Genomic DNA, 24,985 nt, shown 5'->3' on the forward strand with positions numbered 1-24,985 from the left:
CTTGAATATCCCAGTATTCAGATGCAACAGAATCTTGCTGCTTCCAAGAATTCTCGGACCTCCCTTTTGGTCTTTGGCTGAGGGATGGAGCAGATAACCTATTTTCTTTCTGTACCCAGGGTGCGTCGTCCCTCTGAGATGATGGATCTGAGGTATTGGACCTCTTGCTGGCAAACTTGAGCCTTTTTCCAGGAGACTTGAGAGCCTGCCTTGGAGAGTCAGGCTAGCAATGCCTTTGTCTCCCAGCATTTCTCCTGGTAATGGCTTGCCAGGAACAGATCATCCATGTGTTGGGAGCAAAGTAAAGCCTGGATTTTTCTTCTGGGAAAGTTGACAAATCTGCTGCTAGGGCTTCCCTGAACAAGGAGGGTGAGTTTTTGAATCCTTGTGGCAATTTGGTCCAGGTCATTTATGTTTTTCTTCCAGTATGGGGGTCTTCCCATTCAAAGGCAAACAGAGGATGGCTAACTGGGGCCAGACAGAGCAGAAAAAAGCATCCTTTAGGTCCAGACAGGTGAACCAGCTTGCTTGTGGTAGTAGAAGGCTCAGGGGAATGTAAGGATTAAAGAATAATGGGTGCAGTGTGATAACTGCATTGTTGACTGCTTGCAGGTACTGGACAGGCTGGTAATCATCTCCCCCTGCCTTTTTAACAGGCAACAGTGGGGTGTTCCATAGTGATTGACAGTTAGTTGATTAATATCCTTATGTCTTTTAACCACCGAAGGTGGTATGAATTCCTAAGCATACTTCCCATGGTACTGGATATTGCCTCTGTCTGGCAGGGCTCTCATGGTTGCGAGCCAGACTGGGAAGCCCTTTTTCAGCCCAGACATCAGGAAACTACTCCAACAGACAGATGGGCTTCACCAGGTCTCATTTTTCTTGGCAGTAGAGTCACCATTCATCTTTCGTAGCCATGGTCACTGCCATGATGAGGGCATTTGGTCCTCTCACTGTAAGGCTTATAGGCCCTCCCTGGTTGAAGGTGATTTGGGCTCTGAGCTTTGTTAGTAAGTCCCTTCCCAGAAGAGGAATTAGACATTCTGGTAAATACAGGAAATCATGAGTCACCTTGTGCTCTCCTAGTTGGCATGTCCGGGGTCAGCAGAACTGCCGGGCAGTTTGGGTGCCATTGGCTCTGTCTATTGTGGCCCCGTGCTGAGTGAGTGGGGCCACAGGCTTAGTGACCACAGAGTGCTCAGCACCTGAGTCCACCATGAAGGTCACTGGTTGGCCCTCTACTTTCATTTCAACCATGGGCTCTTGGGGGCCTAGTAGTAAGGAGCCCCGTCTTCCTCGTCTGACTCAATTCCTGCTAGGCCAATGAGGTCCTGGGTGTCTGGTTTGAGTTGCCATCGCTCTTCTCTCCTGGAGTAATTTTGTTGGGCTCTGATGCTATTCCCTTGCAGTGGGGCATTCAATCTTGCAGTGGCCAATCTCCTTGCAATGGGCACATTGGTCTCATCAGAGTGGGGTTTTCCCATTGGGTCTCCCCTTCTGTGGCAGAGCTGACTGCTGGGTTGGTTCTGGCTTTCCCAGTGCTGCAGCAAATAAAGACACCTTATTGGCTTTCATTCTTTTATCAGCTTCCCATTTTTCCTCATGTTCCCAGTTTAGAAAGACTTTATTTGCCACTTCTAACAGCTGGGTGGCACTCATTCCAGTGAAGCCTTCAAGTTTCTGAAGTTTCCAGCAAATGTCAGCATATATCTGGGCCACGAATGCTGTATTGACCATTTGCTGGTTTTCTGGCACTTCCAGATTAAAAACAATGTATACCCAGAAGGCCTCACAGAGTCTCTCATAAAATTCAGTTGGTGTTTCTTCTGGCTTCTGGATAACTGCTGCAATTTTGGACATGTTGGTAGGTATCTTAGCTCCAGCCCTGAGTCTGTGTAGGAGGGAGGTGTATATTGAGTGAGGACTCCTCATCCTTCAGGTGTATTGAAGTCTCAGGTAAGCTACACATCAGGGTCTGCCTCTCTTGCCCAAGCTTCTGCATCTAGGGTTCCTGCTGGGGCCTGCCCTTGTAGCCAGTGGCAAGCTTTTGTCAGAATTTGCTGTTGCTCTTCTGTGTTGAAAAATGTCAGGAGGATCTGTTAGCATTCATCCCAAGTGGATTGATGGGTCTGGAATATGGATTCCAATATGACCATGGCCTGAGGTTTTTCTGAATATGGCAGTGTATGATTCCTCCAATTTAAGAGGTCAGTTGTACTAAAAGGCTGGTAATGGAGAATAGAGCATTCGGGCTGGACCATGCCATCAGCACCAATCTGACAGAGCCTTTGAGTCTCATGGGGTGGCATTTCCAGGGCCCTGGCCTGAGGGGCCGGCACCTGGGATGAGTGAAGGCGGTGGCACAGGGGCTGTGGACTCAGACTCCAAGCCTTGGATGGGTGTGGGACATCACTGGGAATGGGAGGCTGCTGATAGGGCTGAGGAGGACTCACTGAAGGTGGCAGACTGCCTGGGAGAGGTGGTATTGGCTGCTCTGATGGTGGGGGTGTGCTGGGAATGTACAGCAGAGGCACAGGCAGTTCATCTTCTGGATCCCCTTGCAGAACAGCCTTGGTCAGCTTCTGGTCTTTAGGCTTCATTGCCTTGGCCACAAAAACTCTGCTGTGTCCCTTTTTGTTGTTATAGAATCAGATCCAAGGGGACATGGTCTGAGCCACCTGAAGCCAGGAGTTGATACAGGGGAACTGATCAGGGTACCTGGGGCTTCCTATTATGATCTGGTAAATAGCCCTGACAGTGGGCAAATCTAGGGTACCTGCAGGGGGTAGTTAACAACAAAAATGGGCCATTCTGGGAGATATTTTGATCCTATAATCTCCTGAGAATCCCTTCTTAAAATGTTTAAGCATTCACTCTAGGACTGTGGGTTTTGAGGATCTTCCATCCATGGCAGTTAGAGGTATCCTCTATACCCGCCCTGTGTATTCCCTTCCCTGTGTTGGTGGTGCAAAGACAAACAAGGGTAGAGGTGTCACTTCAAGAGAAGAGGCCAATCAGATGTCTGGCTGGCTGCATCCCAAAGGAAGCTTGGTGCCTCTTTGCATGGATGGTAGGGTCAGCCTTGTGACTCTAGATTGGGTTTCCCCAAGGCCACCCTAAGCCTCATGAGGATCACCATGGAACTGAAGGACAGACCCCCTCAGACTCTGCAGTTTTTCAGCCAGGGAGCCACAAACTCAAGCCTGAAGCAAGGACAAATCAGTCTGCTCATTCACTCACACATGCACACTGATGTTATTAGAGTTGTCCTTCCCCTCTTTTGGGGAAGTCCCTGATCTGTGGAACTCTGCTCATCAGAGGTTCGTAGGAGTGGATCAAGCTCCCCTTCTACCCAGTGGGATGGGACCTGACTGAGGGCTGGCTTTCCTGGGGGTGTGGGCTTACCGAGTCCAGATGAAACTGCCAGGCGGGTTTGTCCATTTCTCCTTGGAGTCCAAGTCAGGACAAGACTACTCAGACGGTTAGAACTCTGGAGTGAAGGAGGACCTAGAATACCATCAGGTGGCACTCCGCCTCATTCAGTCCCAAGTCCCTCCTTACTCTGGTGCAGTCCAGCCACTGGCTGGTGGCTCAAGGGGCTAAAGTGGTTGCTATCTCCCTGGGGCCTCCAGAAATGTTGCAGAAATATCATCAGATGAGAAACCAAATGACACTCAGAGATGTGGAGAACTCAGGTTTTATTTTACACTGGTGGATCCAGATGAGTTCACACTCGAAATTCTGGGCCCTGAACAAAGAATTCACAGGATACTTAAAGGGCAGTGCAGGGCATCAGGTTACAAGGAATGTGAGAAGGTTAATAGGTGAACCAGTGCTGGGTTAGAGACCTGGGGTTGTTTAGATAAAAGCATCATGGGAGATCTGCTTTGGAAAGTTTATTTACAGAAGGAGACAAAGGAAGGCAGTAATGGGCAATTATCTCTACATGGTGCCCCTTTGTCATGACCTAACTAGCAATATCTCACGTCCTGTAGCCTTGCCTAGACAGTCTTCTTGTTCAGTCCGAGATCACATAGTCAGTGAGATATGAGGCCAGGATATAACCCTAGTGTTCTGGACCTAAGGTTCCCACTGTTACTCCTCTTGATAGTTCATGATTCATTTTGAAGTTTACACTTCAAAGTTATTCATTATCATTCATTCATTGATTATAACAAATACACCATTGTATTTGAGTGATGTTGATAATGGGGGAGGTTATGTGTGTATTGGGGCTGGAGTGATATATAATTCTATGCTTTCCTTTCCATTTCACTGGTAATCTAAAACTGTCCTAAAAATAAAATATTTTTTTTAAATAAAAGGGGAAGATATTCTATGAGATGACATACTGTTTGATGCTTACCTTGTATACATTAATTTATCAGTTTTCAACTATTAATATAGATGGATGCTTTAAAATATATTTAAGAATATCAACACAATTGTGAAAGATTTTGAGTTTTTTAATTTACAAATTTTATATTCATTTAAATATAATGTATTTTTATACGTAAAATAGTGTTAATAAAATACATTGCATCTATTTGAAAATGAGTATATATATATATATATATATATATATGTATATATGTTAAAACCTAATAGTTTGCATTTATCTAGATTGGAGTTTTCATGCTTTATATGTGCATTTACAAAGTGGAAAAATATATATATTGACATAGGAAAATATTGTACATAGTAAGAATATTTTTCTTTTCTTTTTTTAACTTGCCCTTAGACCTGCTGCTTTCAAATAGCTGTATCCCCTTTTTGGGTTCATCAGAAGGACTGGATTTCCAAACTCTTCTGTTAGATGAAGAGAGAGGCAGATTGCTCCTAGGAGCCAAGGACCATGTCTTCCTCCTCAGTCTGGTTGACTTAAACAAAAATTTCAAAAAGGTCAGTTTAGTTATATATGTCATTGATTGGATTCATTTCACTTCATCTGTGCTTTTCTCTTGCTTTGTTTTAAGTGACTCATGTCAAATGCAATAGGTTTTTTACATGTCAAAAATACTACATTAAAAAACATATTGCCTCTGATGTTTGTTTCAGTTTTAATGGATTTAATTGCATGTGGATGGTTTTATTGAGTCAAAAAGTATAATAATAAAATGTTTAAAATATGAATGAAAAGTATCAATTATTAGTAAATATGTATTTCTAGAGTAGAAATGCAAATACTTGTATTGAAGAAATGGCAACTGAACTATTCATCAAGAATAAACATATCTTCAGCAATTATAAAATTAAATTTTCATTAACTTCTAATTAACAAATAAGCGTTCTTGCAATCACCGTGTTTCTGTGGTAGCATTTTTAACAAAATAATGTCTTCTCCACACTTTTATTTCACATCTGAACAAGTTTCTCCTAAGGTCTAATGATCTTTTGGCTAGTAAAGATTTACATTGTACCTAGTATGGTTTCATCAAAAACAGTCTTCACACTAAAAAGTAATATAGAGAGGCAGATAAAGATGATGGCTGAGTAAAATCCTCCAGCAATACACACCAGTGTCCACCCTCACAAGAGATAAGAAAGCCAGGTGAGAGAACATAATGCCTGGTTTTAGTATAATAAATAGAAAAAACATATTGTAGAAAGCAAGAAGGAAGGAGTTGCCTGTGTCACCCCTCCCCATCTCTAACGACTGTAGAAAGAGATGTCTCCTACTTGGGGAAGGGAAAGGAAATTAACCCAAGCCTTAAACTTTAAGCCCAGTACCAGACCACAGTAAAACTCAGTGCCAGGCAGGCACCCTTCTCCTATCCTTATTGTAGACTGGTGCCCATGGACTAGCCACTGGTACTGTGTTAGGACAGGTGGTCTTGTATCACCTCTTGCATGGCCATAGTCAGAAGAGTGGGAATAAAATTGTAAACAATGGGGATCAGAGCATGAAAGCTAGCACAGATTTTTTTTCTTAGAGCTCAATGATGTGTCCAACTCACTGAGACCCAAGACTAGGCAGAGGACAAAGACCCCCAAACTGAAGCCAAAGCTTGCGAAGAGCTTGTAGACCTGCCCCAACACCAGGAGGAATTTACATGCCAATAGAATGGACTTGATTTGGGCTTGCATCAATGCCAGCCTAGGAGTGAGCCTAGGGCAACGACCCCACTTCAGATCGCACAGGTCACTGAAGCTTTAAGACTTAGGTGCATCCTGACTTAGTATGAACCCCAGGCTGGAGGTCAAGGAACTATCTCTACTTCCTTGCCCTAACCTTGGGAGCTCAGCTATCCTAGAACCAGAGTATCTATACCTGCCCAGCACCTGGCACGGGGCAAAGCCCTAGTTGGATAGACTTGTGTTTTACTCTGCATCACTACCCGTTATAATGTGGGCCTTGGTGCACTCCTGAAACTGTACAGATTCTTGTGATTGTGAGAATCAGGTGTGAACCAGCTTAATGTCAGTTTTAGTAGCCAAAGTACTGTTTTCAATGATACTATTCCAATCTCAGGCAGCATAACATGGAGTGATAATAAGATAATTAGCAAATGACTTTGCTTTGGAACTCAGGGCCAGGCTGGTGAAACCTTACAAAAGGCAGATTCTAGCAGACCTGATCTCACAGTTGGTACACACAGATAGAGCCCCTGAAATGTCTCTGATGCCAGGAAGAGAAATGGAGACCTACGGGGTTCTCTTCTGACCATCATCACCTATAATTATTTGCAGAGGTCTTGTGTTCATCAAGTCCACCTCAGAAGTAGAGAGTTCATAGAAGTGTGGGCCTTTGGTCCTACCCTAGTGTTGGGTTGATTTCGTGGGCTGTGTGCTCAGGGTGTAGCAGAGCCCTATGGCATTGTTGGTTATGTGCATGGCATAGAAATCTGAGGCTCTTAAGGCCATAGTAATTTTCTCCAGAGAATTCCACAGTCTCCAGCCATAAGCAGGAGACTGTGGAACAGGCACCTAGGCCTACCATAGACCCAGAGAGAGACTGGGGGGAATGGACTACCATTTGAAGGTACTTCCTTGTTCCTGCTCATCAATGCATCAAGTGCAGATTTGAGACAATCCTGGGCCTGGATCACCTTCTAGTGCTGAAGTAGTGATAACACACTATTGGTTGACTTGCAGCAAACATGGGCTTAGACACCACCTAGTGGTAAAAATCACAGAAGTAGCTAAATCTTGTGAAAAACTAACAGCCTGCTTAGAATTTCTAGATAGACAAACACAAAGTCAGATTATGAAGATTGGAATAAATACCCAGTCTTTCAGTGGTCAGAGGATGGCACACACTAACCATCAAGGGCTTTCTAGAAACCATACCCCCAAATAATAGGCATAATAAGATACCAGAAACCAACACAATAGTAACCAGTATGAGTGAACTCCCAAGTAGGGAAGCTACAAAATGGCTATAGTAAGATCTTAGCTAATGACAATTACTTTAAATGTAAATGGATTAAATTGTTCAATTAAAAGCTATAAAGTGATTGAATGGGTTAAATGATACAAGACTGAACTATATTTTATTTACAAGACACTCAGTTTATCTCTAAGCACACAAATAATCAAACTGGCATATCTTATTGCATGAAAATCAAATACAAAAGAAAGCAGGAATAGCCACACTTATATCAGATAAGACAGACATTACACAAAAAGCAATAAACAAGACAATAAAGTTCACTATATAATGGTAAAGAGTTCAACTCAGCAAGTAGAAATAATAATTTTAAGTATATGTATGTCTAATATCAGGGCACCCAAATATGTAAAGCAAACATTAATAGACATAAGGGGAGAGCTAGGCTCCATTACAATGGTAATAGGGAACTTTAACACCCCATTTCATCAGGAAACAGATCACTCATATAAAATCAATGAAGAAACAATAGAATTGAGTTAAACCCTTCACCTAATACCTAGTAGTCAACCACAAAACATTCCATCTAACAGCTATGGAACATAAATTTTTCTCAGCCACCATGTAGAACTTTCTCCAGAATAAGTCATGTCGTAGACTGCAAAAAGTCTTGACAAATTTTAAAAGATGGAAATCTTATCAAGTATTTCTTCTTACCACAAAAAAAAAGCTGTAGGCATCATACTACCTGACTTCAATATGTACCACCAAGCTAGAATTATCAAAACAGCACTGCACTGAATAAAAACAAATACAGACTAGTAGAACAGATCAGAGCCTAGAAGTATAACCGTAAAACTACACAAAATTGATTTTGAACAAAAGTTTTAAGAAACTTCATTGAAAAAAATAGTCTTTTCAATAAATAGTTCTGTAAAAATTTGGTATCTACATGGAAGAATGGAACTAGAACTCTCTTCCACCAGTTGTAAAAATCAACTCAGAATGAATTATAGACTTAAATGTGAGAGTTGAAACAATAAAACTACTAGAAAGAAGCAGGGGAAATGCTTCAGGACCTTGAAACAGGCAAATATTTTCTGGACAACACCCCAAAAGCACAGGAAATAACTGCAAATATAGATAAATAGAAATATATCAAACTAAAAAGTTTCTGCATAGCAAAGGAAACAGTTACCAAAGTGAAGAAGCAACTTACCAAATGGGACAAAAGATTTGCAAATTACACATCTAATAATGGGTTAATACATGTCCAGAATATTTAAGTAATTCAAGAATCTCATTAGAAAATAAAGTAAAATAAATAACCTAAAATTAACAAAGAGCTGGAGGTACAGCTTGGTGATAAACTGTTTGCTTAGCATTCAGTACCATAAAAATCCTTGGTATCATAAACAAAAGAAAAAGAAAAAATTTGAAAGGGGGAGGAAGCAGACAAAAATAGATATTTCTCAAAAGAAAACAGATAAGGGGCCAACAGATATGAAAAGATGCTCAATATCACTAATCACCAGGAAAATGCAAATCAAAAGTATAATAAGATATTTCCTCACTCTAGTAAGGAAGATTATTATCAAATAACAAATATGAAATAAGCAGTATGTGATGAGGGGAAACTTTGTACACTGTTGGTGACAATATAAATTAGTATACTCATTGTAGAAAATAGTATGGATTTTCCTCAAATATTAAAAATAGAGTGAGAATATGATCCAGCTTTCTCAAAACTGGGTATATATCCAAAACAAGTGAAATCATATGACAAAGAGACATCTGCACTCTCAAGTTTATTACAGCACTATTCACAACCGCCAACAAGTAGAAATAACCTAAATGTCCATCTACTGATGAGTGGATAAAGAAAATGCTTTTTTAGCCATAAAAAGAATGATATTCTGCTGGCCACTGGTGGTTCATGACTATAATCCCAACTACTTGGGAGGCTAGATCTGGAGAATCATGTTTCAAGGCCAGTCCTGGGCCTAAAAGTTTATGAGACTGCATCTCAACAGATAAAAGATGGTATGGTGATACACTTCTGTCATCCCAGCAATGGCAGGAAGCTTAAAATAGAAGGATTGTGATCCAGGCTGGCCTAGACAAAAAGCAAGACCCTACCTCCAAAATAGCCAGAGCAAAATGGGCTATCAGGGTACTCAAGTGGTAGAGTACCGGCTTAACAAGTGTGAAGCCCAGTGTTCAAATCCCAATGCCATTAAAAAAGAGAGAAAGAAAGGGAGAGAGAGAGAGAGAGAATGAAATTCTGTCATTTCAACCACATAGATGGACCTAGGTATCTCTAAGTTAAGTGAAAAAAGCTAGGTAAAGACAAATGCTGCATGATCTCACTCACTCAAATGTGGAATCCAGGAAAGTTGATCCCATAGAAGTTAACAGTAAAATGCTGGTTACCAGAAGGTGGGCAGTGTAAGAAGGGAAAAGCTGATTAATGGGTACTAAATTACAGTTAGGTAAGAGTGCAATAGGGTGACTACAGATGACAATTACAATTCATATCTCAAAAAGCTAGAAAAAAGGATTTTGAATGCTTTCACCATAATGAGGTGATCAATGAGAAAGGAAATTGGTTAATCTGATTGAAACATTACATAATGTGAACATGTATAAAAAATCACATGGAAAAATATTGACATGTACAATTTTAATGTTTTATATAACTCTTTAATATAAATTTAAAATTAAAAATAAGTATTCAAAATCCAAAACGCAATTGCTGCCACCACCAAATCCTATACTTTCAACCAGCAGTATGAATGTCAAAGGAAAGGTGCCACACTTTAGGCATTATCAATTATCATTAGTTAGTAATTTAACAGATACCAGTATCTATGCCACAGATATAGATACCAAGACTGGTAAGGACTGAACAATTCATGAAAAGACATAAGATCTGAACTATTCGTCATCTATGAGGCATCTGCTTTTTCTTTCTTCCTTCCTTCCTTCCTTTGTTCCTTCCTTCCTTCCTTCCTTCATTCATTCATTTTTACAGGAGCATTGCTAAAGAAACACTAGAAACTATTATAAGGTTCAGGTAAATATTTCCTAGTATTGAGGTCTTTCTGTTCAAAGAGTCATCCAGGGATTGGAAGTATGTCTCAAGTGGTAGACCACCTGCCTAGCAAATGTGAAGCCCTGAATTCAAATCTCAGTCCTGTTTCTCTCTCTCCACCCCTGCCCCCAGAAAGAGTCATCCTAGGACTATAAACATCCTATGACCTTCTTCTCACTTAATACTCTCCTCATGGAGTCATTCAGGCCTAAACATCAGTTGATCAGTTATTTGAGTATTGCTTATTTTGGGGGTTTTAGTCTGCATAAAAATACTTACCTCCATATGTGTTAATGTAATCTGTGTGTCTAGAAGAAAAGGAGAGTGCTAAACTATTTCTTACTAGTAGTCGTTCTCTACTTTATTCACCCAAACACACTCAAAAACTCAGAATATTATCTTTTTTTAATTATGTTATCCTGAATCCTGTTAATGTTTAAAGTAAAATAAGCAGCTGAGTATATGCCAAATTTGAAATTTGCTCTCCTTTCTGAGATCATAGGTCCATTCTATTTGTTCTTAAATCTGTATTTCTTCTTCAGGAATTTCTTTTAAAAGTCTTCGTATCAGAATAATCTATTGATGGTATCAAGTAATATCTCAATATCTCAGTACTCAGCAAGTATCTTAGCACAAGATAACACTTTTTACAAAAATCCAAAGAAAATCCTTATTTAGCTTTGCAGTTTTGCTGTAAGAGATACTACATATCTGAAAATGCATTTTTCCAAATATGTCTCAGTTTAGTATAATAGCAAAAAATCATTCATACTTTTAAGGGAATTTGTTCTTGTTCTCTTCTTTGTCTTCGGGGATTGGAAAAAAAAAGTTCATTTATCTGAACTGAGCATATTAGATCATGGCTGAAAATAAGTTCTGATAGCATAACTTCCTTCTGTGACTATTTTAAGCAAATCTCTCTTTGGCTACATTCCATGCTTAAAATGTGCTAATATTTAATATAAAGTAAATGTTTATGAAATATCAATTTCTTATGATGTTCTTGAAATAAATGGTTATTTGAGTACATTATACAATTAAAGATTTTCTACACAACTAAAAATGCTTTATATCTCCATTAAAATATATAACTCATAAAAGGGTGATGTATGCAATGGTAACAATTTGTGTTTATGTAGGTACCAATCATTTCAATTAATATAAATCATCTCAGTGATAAAAGGTACTCTACAGTAGCCAGTAAGTGTCAAGATGTAGTACTTTAGCAGTGTTTAGACCCACTTGGTTTGCATTGGCTCAATGCCCCCTCGGCAAAAGTCCAAACTCCTCTGTGGAGGAAACCACACATGTCGGGACTCAGGGCTGAAGGGCCTCCTTTGTCCTCTGTAGAGTTAAGGCAATCTACAGCACATAATTGAGTTATGAGTGTCTGGTTGTTAATTTTTTCCCCTGGGAAACTTACAAAAATCTTTAGAAAGTACTCAGTTGAAGTAAGCAAAATTTAGGATTATGTGTATATATATTTTGTGTATAAACAAAGCCATACTTATTGGAAAAAGTAGTCTTATCATTCACATTTGCCACAGGCACTTAGTATGGAATCAATGGAAAATATAGCAAAATCATTTATAAATTGAATTAGGAGATACTTAATAATACCTTTCTTACTACGTTTTCTCTTGTTTAGACCAGATTTGAAGTCTAGTTTAGTAAATGCTACAGAAATATGCTTAATATATATTTAACAAATAAATAAATACAGAGAAAAGAATCAAAATTAGATCTTTTGGAGCATTTCCACTATCTAGAAAATAAAAATCAAATAAACTTTTCTTATTTTTAAACTCTGGAGTTTAGATAGAAAAACGATACTCTAACTTGTTTGTTTTGGAGGGGAAGGATTGTTTCTGTAGGGACTTCATAGACTTTGGGGCAAGTGTAAATGCACATCAAGTCTTGAGTACATGATGCCCTATCATTAGCAAGGCTTTTCCAAAGTTGTTTCATAGGGCTCTCTTCAGTTAGAGAACACCCCAGACATGCCTTTCTAGGTCAGGTTTGAGAGAGACAATGCTCACTCATCTGGCCTTCTCTTCCCTGGTTACCAGAACGGAATGGAGCAGTCAGAGTCAGCCCAAAGTGATCAGCCAGAGAGAAGGACATGGATCTGAGACTGTACATATGATTTCCAGCAATGTATTATAGATTGAGTTAACCAGAAGCCAAGTCTGAGATGAAGATTAGTTTGTGGAGGATTCTGAGAGCGTGTTTGGGATCAGCACCTATGGGAAAGAAGCAAGGAAACAGTACTAGCACCAAGAGAATGCAGCCTCAATGAAAGCCCCAGGTGTCAGGCCCAGCTGCTAAGGAGCAAACATTATAATACACTCCTCCAATGCGAGTGATAAAAACATTATCGAACCAAGTTTATCCTTTTCTCCTATCTAATTTATTCACCACAGTCATAGAGTTATCCTTAAAGAAATAAAATTCTGATCATATTTTTCTTCTGTTCCTATATTTCTGAAAATTTTCCTCTCTAGGAGCTTAAATATCTTCTAGGTTTGTTATCATTGATTTCTATGGCTCTCTGTAGTCCATTTCCACCCTGTTTCTAATGCTTCTAGTCTCGTTTTTGTCCATCCTTCATTGTTCTTTCACTTGCACTGGGTTTTCTGCCTGTCTGTCTCGCTCTTTCTTTCTCTCTCTCCTTCCCCTCTGTCTTTCTCTCTCCTTCACTCAAATGACACTGTTAATTTTGGCAAAATGAATAATTTACTTTCAAGACCTTTGCCTTTGCTAAAGTTTTCTGGGACTTCACATTCTGATTCATCTTGTTCCTCTTCATTCTTGGGAACATTTATCAAATTTTATTTTTTATCACCATTTTCTCTCCCAGGCTTCATCGCACTTTAACATTATTCTTTGTGTTTTCTAGAACATTTTACATATTTATAGCAGGGAACCCACAGGCTGGGGACTAAGTCTTCAAAATGTTGTCTTTTGGGGAATATTTCAGATCCACACTATAGAATATACTAATCAAAAATAAAACAGAAACTTTAAACAGACACTTAAATTAGAATGGTGAAAATTAAGGAAATTTATTGTATTCTACAATAAGAGTAAAGTCCAGAGTTTAAGTTGCTATTAGAGACAGTAGTATCATCTGTTTAGTGATACTAGCAAGGATCCAGTTCTTCCTGCCCCCGTCAGCCATTCTTGGTCTTGAAATTATCCTTAGGTTGGTAGCAAGATGGCTACAAAAATTTTAAGGATTCACATCCAGACAAGGAAATCTAAAAGGGGAGAGGGATTATCACTTATTAAGTCTCTTTCTTAACAGCAAGAAAATATTTGCAGAATCCTCCCTTATATCTCATTGATCAGAAATGAATATATTACAAGCCTCATTCTTACAAGGGGAGGTAAGGTAACTCTGACTTACATACTTCAGTCATCTCAATAGAAAAGAATGTTCAGGAACCAATACATTGATCAATACGCTTACAGAAAGGACATAGAAAATATGCTTTCTTTAAAAAATAATTTATTGGGCTGAGGTGTGTTTCAGACAGTAGAGTGCCTGCCTGAGAAGTACAAGGTTGTGAGTTCAAACCCCACTACTGCCAGAAAAAAGTAATTTATTTAGGGGCAAATTTTCCTTTTCAGTTTAACATACATAACTGAGGCACACATGAACATTTTCTCAGGTAGTCATAAGGGAATCATGGAGATAGCCTTGGAAAGTGTTTATTACCAGAAAAAATACTTGAAGTAATGCATTTTCTTCACCCTGCATAATAAAAATTGAAACATCTAATAACTTTTACCAATATTTGTCTTACTTATATAAGACTTTTTACATCAGTAAACATTCTCCTTAATTTTATTTAAGCTTTATGAAATATGGTCTGTTGCAGATCTCTTCAATTTGGTGACATCGTGCAAGTTTTTTCCCTTTAATATTATAACAGGCTGTGGGAGAGTACATTACTGTAAGGGAATACTTTATAATTTAGTTCAAAAATTAAAGATTGCATCATTATTCTCTAGTCACATAATTTAGTATTATCCACTAAATGTTTCATGTACAGACATTTTTAATTCAAATGACAAAAATTAACATAATGAAAAAACAAGATTTTAATCACGAGCATAATTATGTATAGAATATTGACACTTTTATTAATTTGGTTTTGCCAGTCTCTGGTTTTGAAATCAAAAGATACATTATAGAAGCAAAACCTAAAATACTTTATAAATGACTACACTTCGAATTGCTTTTCTTTTGTCTTTCTCCTTTAAGTCATTATTTTTTCTTTCCTTTTTTAAAATAAAAATCCATGAAATATCTTCTGTTGATACTAAAAATGCTGTTAGTAGAATATGAAAGTCAGATTTTGTCTTTGCTCATACCCTAGTTAGGGAGACAAGTCAGCGACTGTTAAATTTCCAAAGTGATGAGACAGATCACATATTACAGGAGCAGGAGGGAACAAATCATGTCACACACATGGATTTGAACTAGTTCCATATAGAGAGCAAAAATTTTGATGACTGATTGATAATTTAAAATGGTTTGTATTTAAAATTTGAACTTGGGGTTTATTGTTTCCTTTTTGTTCACTTAGGGGAGGGAGAAATATAATTGAGAAATGGAGGAAAAGAAATCTTTTATCTATTTATTTTGTGGTGCTGGGTTTTGAACTCAGGGACTATACCTTGAGCCAGTCCACCAATCTTTTTTTGTGATGGGTATTTTGGAGATAGGGTCTCTGGAACTGTTTGCCCTGAATGGCTTTGAACCAAGATCCTCCTGATCTCTGCATCCTGAGTAGCTAAGATTATAGCTGTGAGACAAAGCTTGTCTCTTTTTGATTAGCAGATTTCCAATAGTTTAAATGGGAGAAGATGAATTTTCCCCACCCAGCCCTTAACATCTTACTCCATCACTACAGTCTGAAGAAGAACAGAAAGAACTTCAACAATGCTTGGGAAAGGTGATCTGCTGTGGATGGCAGCTTATTATACATTGATAAGTCATACGTTAGAAATCTGCCCACCAGAGACATCGTGATTATGAAAGTGAAATACTATTGAAAGATCTATCATTTCTAAAGAAATATTTCCAAAGTACAAAGCTTCTGTCACTTTGACTACAAATGAACATTCTCCAACCTCAGTTAACTTTCAGCAGCATTAGCAATAATTCACATAAACTCTGGAGCCTTTTCAACATAAACTTCAGAAGTAATGTATACAAACTGAAGTCTCTCTCTCTCCATTTGACTTTTTTAATGGAGTCATAGTAGACAATAAAAAAAGTATTCAGTATTTTCTGTTTGGTTATGTTACTTAATTGGACTTCAGAGTTAATGAATTGTTGGGATCATTCCATCTGAAAATGTTACTTATTTTGGATGCTGTTCAAACCCACATGAGTGGAATGAATGTCTAAACTAGGATGGAAGCAGCAGGTCACAAAAAATGATTTGTTAAACTATTTCTTTTTATCCATGTTATTCATGCATTTGTCTCTTTGTTTTCTTTCTTTTTATACCTTCATTTCTTTTATATCTATATCTATGTCTGGATATTTTTAAGCAGGCTGTAGGGGCAGGCAAGAAGACTAGAGTAAGAAATAAACTTACTAGGACTAAGGGAGTGCCTTAAGTGGTAGAGTACTTGCATAGCAACCAGGAAACCCTATTTTAATCCCTAGTACCACCAAAGTAAATAAGTGAATAAAAATAAAAAACAGTTATGTGAGATCATAATTGGCACACCACGCATGGAGTGTAATAATGAGATAATATTATTTTACCTTATATGATTCTTTTAATCTGCTCTGTGGGGCAAGTTCTTTACCTGGGTTTATGTGATAACTCCACCAGGCCCAATGGCTTCTGAGGTCACTCTCAGGTAGTATAGACAAGCATTAGCTATAAATGAAAAGGTCCAAAACAATGTCGTAAAGTTTCCAACTTCATCTAAAATTGATCTGTTGTGAGTTACCTGCCCCTCTTAGACCTGTCATTTGTAGGAGGGCCCTGTAACAGGGTGATGTTCTGAAGCTTCTTCTCTCTTGCCTTCCTCTGATGCTTTCCTCCTCTCACACTTGTTAAACACACTGTCTGAACCTCCAGAGTCAAATCAGGAGGAAAAGAGAGAGGGAAGAGGGGTTCTGAATGGTGTCTATTTTTCTGGCATCGTCAGTTGGTGTCAATTCCCTACTTTTCGACATGTCAGACATTCAAGTTTGACTTTCCTTTTGTAGGTACCTTTTGTGAGAGTTTGGAATTTGCTCTTTATGGAGTCATTTCTGTGGCAGTTCTCTGAATAAGAGTGACTGCATTTTCCCTCTGACATGTGTGCTCTTTACTCTGAGATAGATTGTATTTCTTGCCAAGCATTAGCTTCTAAAGTCTTTTCTCAGCCTTTTTGAACTAGACCAAAGATGATCTCATGACATTCCCATTTTTGTTCATGACTCACATCTGTTTCACGGGAAACCATTATGTGTCTTTTTTCTGGACAAATTCTGAATGTTCAAGTGGATACCAATTTAACCACCAAGTCTGTCCTCTGTTTTCACTGTTGGTTTTCAATCCTTAGACATCAGTCCAAAATGTCCCACAAACGCCTACTCGCCAGTGACTACTTCTTGAAGTTCCATCAAAACCCCTGCACAAACACCTGTTCTCCCCTCCTGAGCATTAAAAAATGAACAATGCAGCAGTCTCAAGAAAAAATATCTTCCTCAAGGAGAAGGAAAAACTTTCAAATCTCCAGTTTCCAACCATTTTATTGTTTGGACAGAGGCTAAAATCATCTGAATGATTCTTGGCTACCTACTTTGAAACCTCTTAAACTTACACCTCATTTTGAGTTTTGCTTTAGGTTTAAACTTCCCTTTCATCATCATGCTATACTATTCAAAACAGAAATAAGATCTTAAAAGAATGTAGCTTTGTACAAAAATTTCATGGGAAAACTTATTGCCCATCATTCTTGAAGCATTCACATTCAACTCTTAGAGGTATGCAACTCTTAATATTCTTATTAATATTATTTATCTTTTTTACATTAATAACAGCAATCAAAGTATTTTTTGTTTTATATCTGTTGTCCATGATTTTCAGTAGTATTTCTATGGGTTCCAACAATGTTAAGCTGTAACTGAGAATCTAGATGAACGATGAAATGCACATACATTGACCCATTTTAAAACAATCTTCAAAATTAACCTTCAGACCACTTACTTTTTTCATTTTTGATATTAGGAATTCAAATCCAGGATCTTATGCTTGGTAGGCCACTGACCTCCATCCCTATCCCTCAAACAGTTCACTTAGTTTGAAATAATGCTTAATGATCTTCATACTTTTTTAACTAGTTAATTTCTTTAAATATTTTCTTGAGACTGATATGTGTGAAAATCAAATATTGTATATAAAAGAATTGCTCCATTAGGAATCAAAAGGGAACATCTTCATTAATTGGACCCCTATAAAAATCTATTAGTTAAACCTCTACTTACAGTGTTGAATGCATCATCAATATAATAATTAAACATTTTCTATCTACAGCAATTTAGTATAGATAGAAATGTATTTTTATGTAAAAATACATTTTTATTTTAGAAAACTTTTTAATGTAAAAATATTCTGAACATGCTGTGAATAAAAATGAATTTAACTGTGGGTTTAAAAAATGAGAAAACAATGTATCAAAATGATATATAAGTTTCATAGCCTTCCTAAGACAATGCCATATTTTTATCAAATAACCTGAAATGGTTTTATTCTACCTTGCTAAAACAAAACCTAGGCCCCCATATTTATTCAACAATTTTACTCTGTGGGGCTGGCAGCATGCCTCTAGGCTGGTATGGGCCTAGAAATCCTGCATTCAAACCCCAGGACTAAAAAAAAAAAGGAAAAAAATTTTTCTTTTGGTCATTAAACAAAATACCAGAATTATTTAAAAGGAAATTTTAGGTAAAAACTAAAGATAAAATGGTTAGACATGCTTAATCTAAAATTTGGACAGCTTAAAAATTATCTTTTTAACTAATATATAATGATCTTTTAAATTAATATATAAAGCACTTCTAAGTTTATAAATGTACAAAAGATTTTTTTCTTCCAAACAGCAATGGTAATATAATTTTCCCTTATTTTTATCCTATTAAACATGAAAATTAGATGCTTACTTATAAAATTACCTTAGTATTTAAAATTCCTGAAACTATACCCTTATTTTGAGCACTTATACCGTAAAAAATAACTACATTAAGTGAGTTTGTAACTTTAAATATAATAATTTCCCGTGGAATATTTAAGCACCCGTCTTTGCTTCAAATGAAAAGGGCTTTGTTATTTTCCCTCTTCAGGAAGTCCGAAACAAGACGGTTTTCATATGTAAGGATTCTGTCCTTGCTTGCCTTTTATTGAGTATAAGCAGACATTCTTTTATGAATCAGAATGACCTACTGACTCCAGTTCTAGTAAGTGGCTCTGTGTCTGAATAAGGCAATTCCATACAACGCTTTTACCCTGTACATCTGTCATTAGCAAGAAAGGAATTGGAATAAATAGCCTCCTCATTTACGAGCAAGTCATTGATACAAGAAAATTACCACATCTTTTTTCCTTACTTAATTCTTGAAATAAAGAAAATATAAATACTTGGAACCATGTAGATACCGCAATAAGTGAAATTCTGTATAAGGCACCCTGCTTAGTTTCATTGTGATTAATCTGTTCTGATTGCCTGCTGAGCACATGCTGTCTCACAGAGGTGAAACAATCGACTCGTTCATGGCTGGTCTGACTCCCCAGCCTGGGTGCTGATATGCAGGTTCCATCTGGCCATGTAAAGGACTGTCAGGAGGTTGTCTTACTGCAGACTCCTGCCAGAACTTGGACCAAAACTCCCTCTCTATTTCAAATTTTAAAGGAAAAAACTCTGCAGTCACTTTTCAAAATACAGTTATTGAGTGCTTATTAGATGTACAATGCAATGCTAAAATAGGTAGTAAGGAACAGTGTCCCTTGCCACTAGACATCAGTGTTTACTAAACTTCAGTGAGTCAGAGACTCCTTTAAGAATGCAATGGAGGCTATCAAAAGCATTCCTTACAAAATTTTGAAATGCATCTACAAGAGTAATTGTACCACAGGTTCAATATTATTGATCTGTTGGTGGAATTCTTGTTTTGTTTTTGTTTTGGAGCTTTATGAAACATGGTCTCACTATGTAGCCCACGCTTGTCTTGAACTTGCCTCAGTTCTTATGCTTCAGTTTCCTGAGTTCTGAGATCATGGGTGTGCAGCACCACACCTGGCTTAGAGTTTATTTTTAGGTATATGCTATAATGCTATTTTTCTCTCCTTTATGCAAGGCATGTTTATTGCACTTCCACTATATACTTGGCATGTTTCTAGATGTAGGGAATTCAGTAGAGAATAAACCAGATTAGGCCTCTGTTCTCATGGTGCCTCTAATTTCAGGGAAAAGGGTTGATGGAGAATGAAAATAAAAGGTAACAAGTAAAATATTACTTCTTCTTAAGTATTATTTTAAATGTGTGATAGTATTCCCCAAAAAATTAATCGGAGAAGGAATTTCTGAGATGTCATCAAAATTGACAGCTATGTAAGTTGGCACTCTAGCATTTCAGCCATGCCCCGACCTGATGGTATTTGTAAAAAGAGACTGTGCAGAAGAGGTCAGATGTAGTTTGGGTAGGACACACTCTGCCAAAAGGATAATAATGAAAGAACAGTGTTAGTTGAATTATTCTAAGTGCTCAAAAGATGTTAACTGTAAATTTTTTTCCAGTTGCATTAACTTGGTAGAGATTATGGTTTGAGTTTCACAGCTAGCTACTGAGACTCACAGTTTCCTACAGTCACAAGTCAATGAGTGGTTCAGTAGGGATTCAAACTCACATCTTCTAATTATACTGTGTTCCATTGATCCTTTACACTTAGAAAGACCTCACAGACAAGATTTACTTGCAATAAAGAAAATGCCTGCTGAATTTGATGAGTACAAATGTAATGGAAGACAGATGGTTGGTAGAAGGTGTCTAAAATGCAAAAAAGGGTTTTGAGCTGAATCCAGCAAATGGAAAAGGAGAAACAGTTGTCACCTAAGGTTTCATGAGAGAAGTTACTTGTGAAGATCAAGAGAGAGAGGAATATAGCCTTTATAACTGCAATTCCATTTTCTATATTGAATGACATTTTCTTGAAAAACTTGTAGATGTACCTACAGATGTAAGTCAACAATGAAAAGGAAAAATAATTGAGGACTTTAACTTCCCTTCTGCCACAGTTCTTACCTAGGACGATTACAGATATCCAAGATTTCCCTTGGGTAAAGCATATTTCCCAATATGTTTTTTTCTTTGAGCTCAGATCTTCTACTTCTACCTGTATCAGAATATGGAGGATTCATTGCTCTTTTAGTTGTTCAGATCCCTGTACCATGTGGCATTTTAGAGCGACATTTTTCCAACTTCTTTGCAACCATTCAAACACTTCATCTTTTTCCTATGAGAGATGGACACTGGTATTCTGAAATTTGTCTTTAATTGGGTTTTCTTTTCTTTTTTTTTTATTCATTTATTCACATGTGCATACATTGTTTGGGTCATTTCTTCCCTTTGCCCCCCACCCCTACCCTCTCCCCCCATCCCCCTCGCTTCCAGGCAGAACTTATTCTGCCCTATTTCTAATTTTGTTGAAGAGAAGACATAAGCATAATAAGAAAGACAAAGCATTTTTGCTAGTTGAGTTAAGGATTTTAATTAGGTTTTATGAACTAGTTGTCATTTCCCCTTAGGTGTCCTCTTCAGTTATTTTGGCATCTCCGAATTAAGCCAAAGGGCATTTGACTGACCTTGTGCTTGCTAACTTGAGCTAATTAAATGGTTTCTCCAAAGATGAAACAATGACAGATATAATTAGAATTTCCTTCAGATATTGTTATAAGGCTTTATCATTATTTAAATGTTTCTGCAACTTTCCTACTATTAAATAATTAAAATTAAGTGTGACATTTTCACCTTACTAAATGATAACTATTAATGAGTTATATAATTGTGAATAAAAACCGTTCATGAATTATAAAATTATGAATGAAACAATAATTGTTAGGGACATTTCAGTATTTATTAATAAGTTTCCCCTCACTATTTTTTTTCCAAGGTGAAGTAAAGTTGCTCCAAAAACCAAAGAAATCATTTCGGATTTTGGAGAGAGATAAGCAAATCAAATATATATAAGATAAATAGATCACAGATTATATTTTTAAATTCATACAGCAAAATTATTATAAGATCTCTTAAAATGTGTATAAATATAACAATGGTATATGAACAGAAATAAGGAAGCACTAAAGAAAATTGTCACTCAATTAAGTGATTTTTTGTGCTGGTAATGGATATTGTGTAAGTCTAAAAGAAAAAATATATGTATACACATGTATTTTTAGATTCGAATATTTGAGTCTTATAGTATAACATGAAAAAGATAGTAACATGAAAAAGATAGTATTTTTGGAAATGAAAAATTATAAAATATTATAAAGGCTACATAAACATATTAAAAAGGTTAAATCAGTAAATTATAGAATATAGATCTTCATTTGTTTGTTTTACAATGGTAACTAGAAATTATTACTTCCGAGAATGAAGAACTTTTATAAATTTATTTTTTTGTTTCTCCATTAGTTTGCTTTAGAGATTTTTTTGTTTGATTGATTGATTCATTTTGTTTTTTTGAGACAGGGTATCACTATGTAGCCCAGGCTGGTCTTGGACTCACTATGAGGCCAAGGCTGACCTGGCACTTGTGATTCTCCTGCCTCAGTCTCCCAATGTTGGAATTGCAGACCTACATCTATAGGCCTGGCTCATTCCCACAGTTTTCTGTTAACAAATGGATGTATAAGAATTACACTCAGACAAGGTGTGGTGGTACACACCTGTAGTCTCAGCACTCAAGAGGCTGAAGAAGAAAGATCAAGAGTTTGAAGCCAGCTTAGGTTATATAGTGAGACCCTGCAGGAAAAAAAGTTACCACTAAATTAAAACCAATTTTCAAGCCATCCTTGTTTAATTATGATTTGATTAGTAGTGATTCTTTGGATAATTAAGCTGGGATGAATTCCTCAACTTACTGGATTCACAGAAAAGATCTCTGCTTGATCTCTGTCCGCACTGCTTGTGGATGGGTGGAGAGAATGGCTGAAAGCTTTCTCTGTGTTTGTATCCTTGATATCAAAGAGCTACAGTCCCAGAGACCACTGTCCACCAGAGTGACAGCCTTCAATTCTGTAGTTGGCACATCATGCAAGGGTAGTTAAAAATAGTGTTCTCTGAGAATATTTCAGGACGATTAAAGTAGGGCGATTGTGAGAGTGGCAGCTCTGCTTCTTGTATGACTCTTTGTGACTGTGAATGACTTTGTAAGGGAGCCATCCACTTTTAAAACTATGCTTGTTTTAATCTCCTTAATGTGATTTTTAATGTGTTGGATTGTGTGTAAGGGAGTAAAATGCAAGAAAATATGTATGGTGTCTTATTACTGACAGATGTAAAGACAGTGAGAATATTGATAATCATTGCCTCAAAACAGTTCACATTAACTAATCATCAAGATTGCTGATTTTTTACTTGGAAGGCAGAGATAGGGAGGATTTAAGGTCAAGGCCAGCCTGGGCAAAAACTTAGCATGACCCCATCTCAACAAATAAGTAAGATGTAGTGGTGTATGCCTGTCATCCCAGCTATGCTAGATTCATAAGTAGGAAGAATGAGGTCAAAGGCCAGCCTACGACGACTTGTGAGATCCTATCAGAAAAGTACCTAAAGTTAAAAAAAAGAGAGAAAGAAGGAAGGAAGGAAGGAAGGAAAAGAGGGAGGGAGAAAGGAAGGAAGGAACAGGGTAAGAAAGAAAAAGAAAAAAGAAAGGGAAGGAGGGAAGAAAGGAAGGGAAGGAGGAAGAGAGAGAGGAAAGGAGGAACAGGGTAAGAAAGAAAGAAAGAAGGAAGGGAAAAAAGGAAGAATGGAAAAAAGGAAGGGAGAAAGGAAAAGGGCTGGAGTCATGGTTCAAAAGGTAGTGTACCGACCAAACAGAAACAAGAACCTGAGTTCAAACCCTAGTACCACAGTAAAAAAAATAAGAAAGAAAAAGAGTAGACTGATTTTTTATAGATATTGCGCATATTGTATTCTTAAGCATATGGTATGGTTTCTGAGAGTGTGGCAATCTGAAAGTATACTGACTGAACTACAGAAATGATCTAAGGATCTTGGATATAAAAAGGGTTTGTACAAACCAAGCTAAATCTTGAGACTATGTGTGAAATATGTATTATTCTGTATACAATCAGATCTAACATCTCTGTCTCTCTCTCATGGTAACTGTATATCCCTTTGTATCTCTATTTCTCTCTTCTTCCTGTCCCCTACATACAACTACCTGTACACACACACACACACACACACACACACACACACACACACACACACACAATTATACTAGGCAAACATGAGTAGTGGAATGCTATTCTATATGTGTGTTTATATATACATGTAGCACATTTTATGTGTAACTTCAAAAGATTACTAAAACATAAAATTGTCAGTTGAACATATTTTTGCCAACTCTAGGTAAATACACATGTAAGTATGTTCTAGGCAAGTATATGTGAACTTTCTTGTTTTCTTTGTTTGGTGCTTAGATTGAATTAAGAAAATTTGTTTCTTTAAATTTCTTACTAGTTAGTAATTGAAAGAATCACTTTTAAATAAATCCTTTATTGTAATAGCTAGGTGGTAAGCACATGAAAATCCCACCATAAATCACAATTAAAATGACATCTCTTAAATATTGGCACAACTGAAATATTTTTTCTTTCTAAGTAAATGTTTAGAGTCTGGAACGCAATCAAATGTCTCTTAGGCTGTTGTTACTTATGGTAATTCTATTTGTGAATCTTAAGTGCTTAACAATGTTTTGTTAATAACCCAAAATAATCATTATTTTGAAGACTTAAACAGTATTTTTAGAAGAAAATTTTTGTCCTGGTATTATCTTAGAACCCCTCCTGTTGCCATGATACAAATGATTCGAGGAAACTTTCTACTTTTATCATAATCTAGAGAATTGAAGTTGAATGATGAAAACAAAGCATTTTGGGGGAGAAAGTCTGTTACATAAACAGACCCAAAGAAATGGGTTCTGAAGTCCAACAATTATCAGTGCTTGTGTATCTCTGTATAACTTTTACCTGCTATCCAAAAAGCCAATTCAGCAAAACTTGTTAATTAGTTGTATTGCTTCAGCAACTACAAGTTATAATTACATTATTTGTAGTTAATAACTGAAAATGTACAACTAAAGCATTAAAACATCTTTCAGAGATTTGTGTTCCTTTGTGAAAAGGGAAAAATTGTGCAATTGCTATTTTAATGTTAAGTCCCTAAATAAAACTAGAGTTGAAACATTTAAACTAAGCTAAACTAAACTATCACAGTAGAGTTGAAACTGTTAAGAGCAAGGAATTTAAAACAATTA

At 37.1% G+C, this 24,985-nt stretch overlaps 1 protein-coding gene across 2 annotated transcripts in view; it reads left to right on the forward strand.

The window, feature by feature from the left end:
• The window catches only part of Sema3d (semaphorin 3D), a 193,403-nt gene that overhangs the window by 84,684 nt on the left and 83,734 nt on the right, over window positions 1–24,985 (forward strand). For both annotated transcript variants that reach the window (XM_074064862.1, XM_074064861.1), the window contains one exon: window positions 4,745–4,905. In XM_074064862.1, coding sequence (XP_073920963.1) covers window positions 4,745–4,905 — 161 coding nt within the window. The remainder of the gene's footprint in view (window positions 1–4,744; window positions 4,906–24,985) is intronic.

Source organism: Castor canadensis, chromosome 2 (assembly GCF_047511655.1).
Source record: "Castor canadensis chromosome 2, mCasCan1.hap1v2, whole genome shotgun sequence".
In the NCBI taxonomy this organism is placed as follows: Eukaryota; Metazoa; Chordata; class Mammalia; order Rodentia; family Castoridae; genus Castor; species Castor canadensis.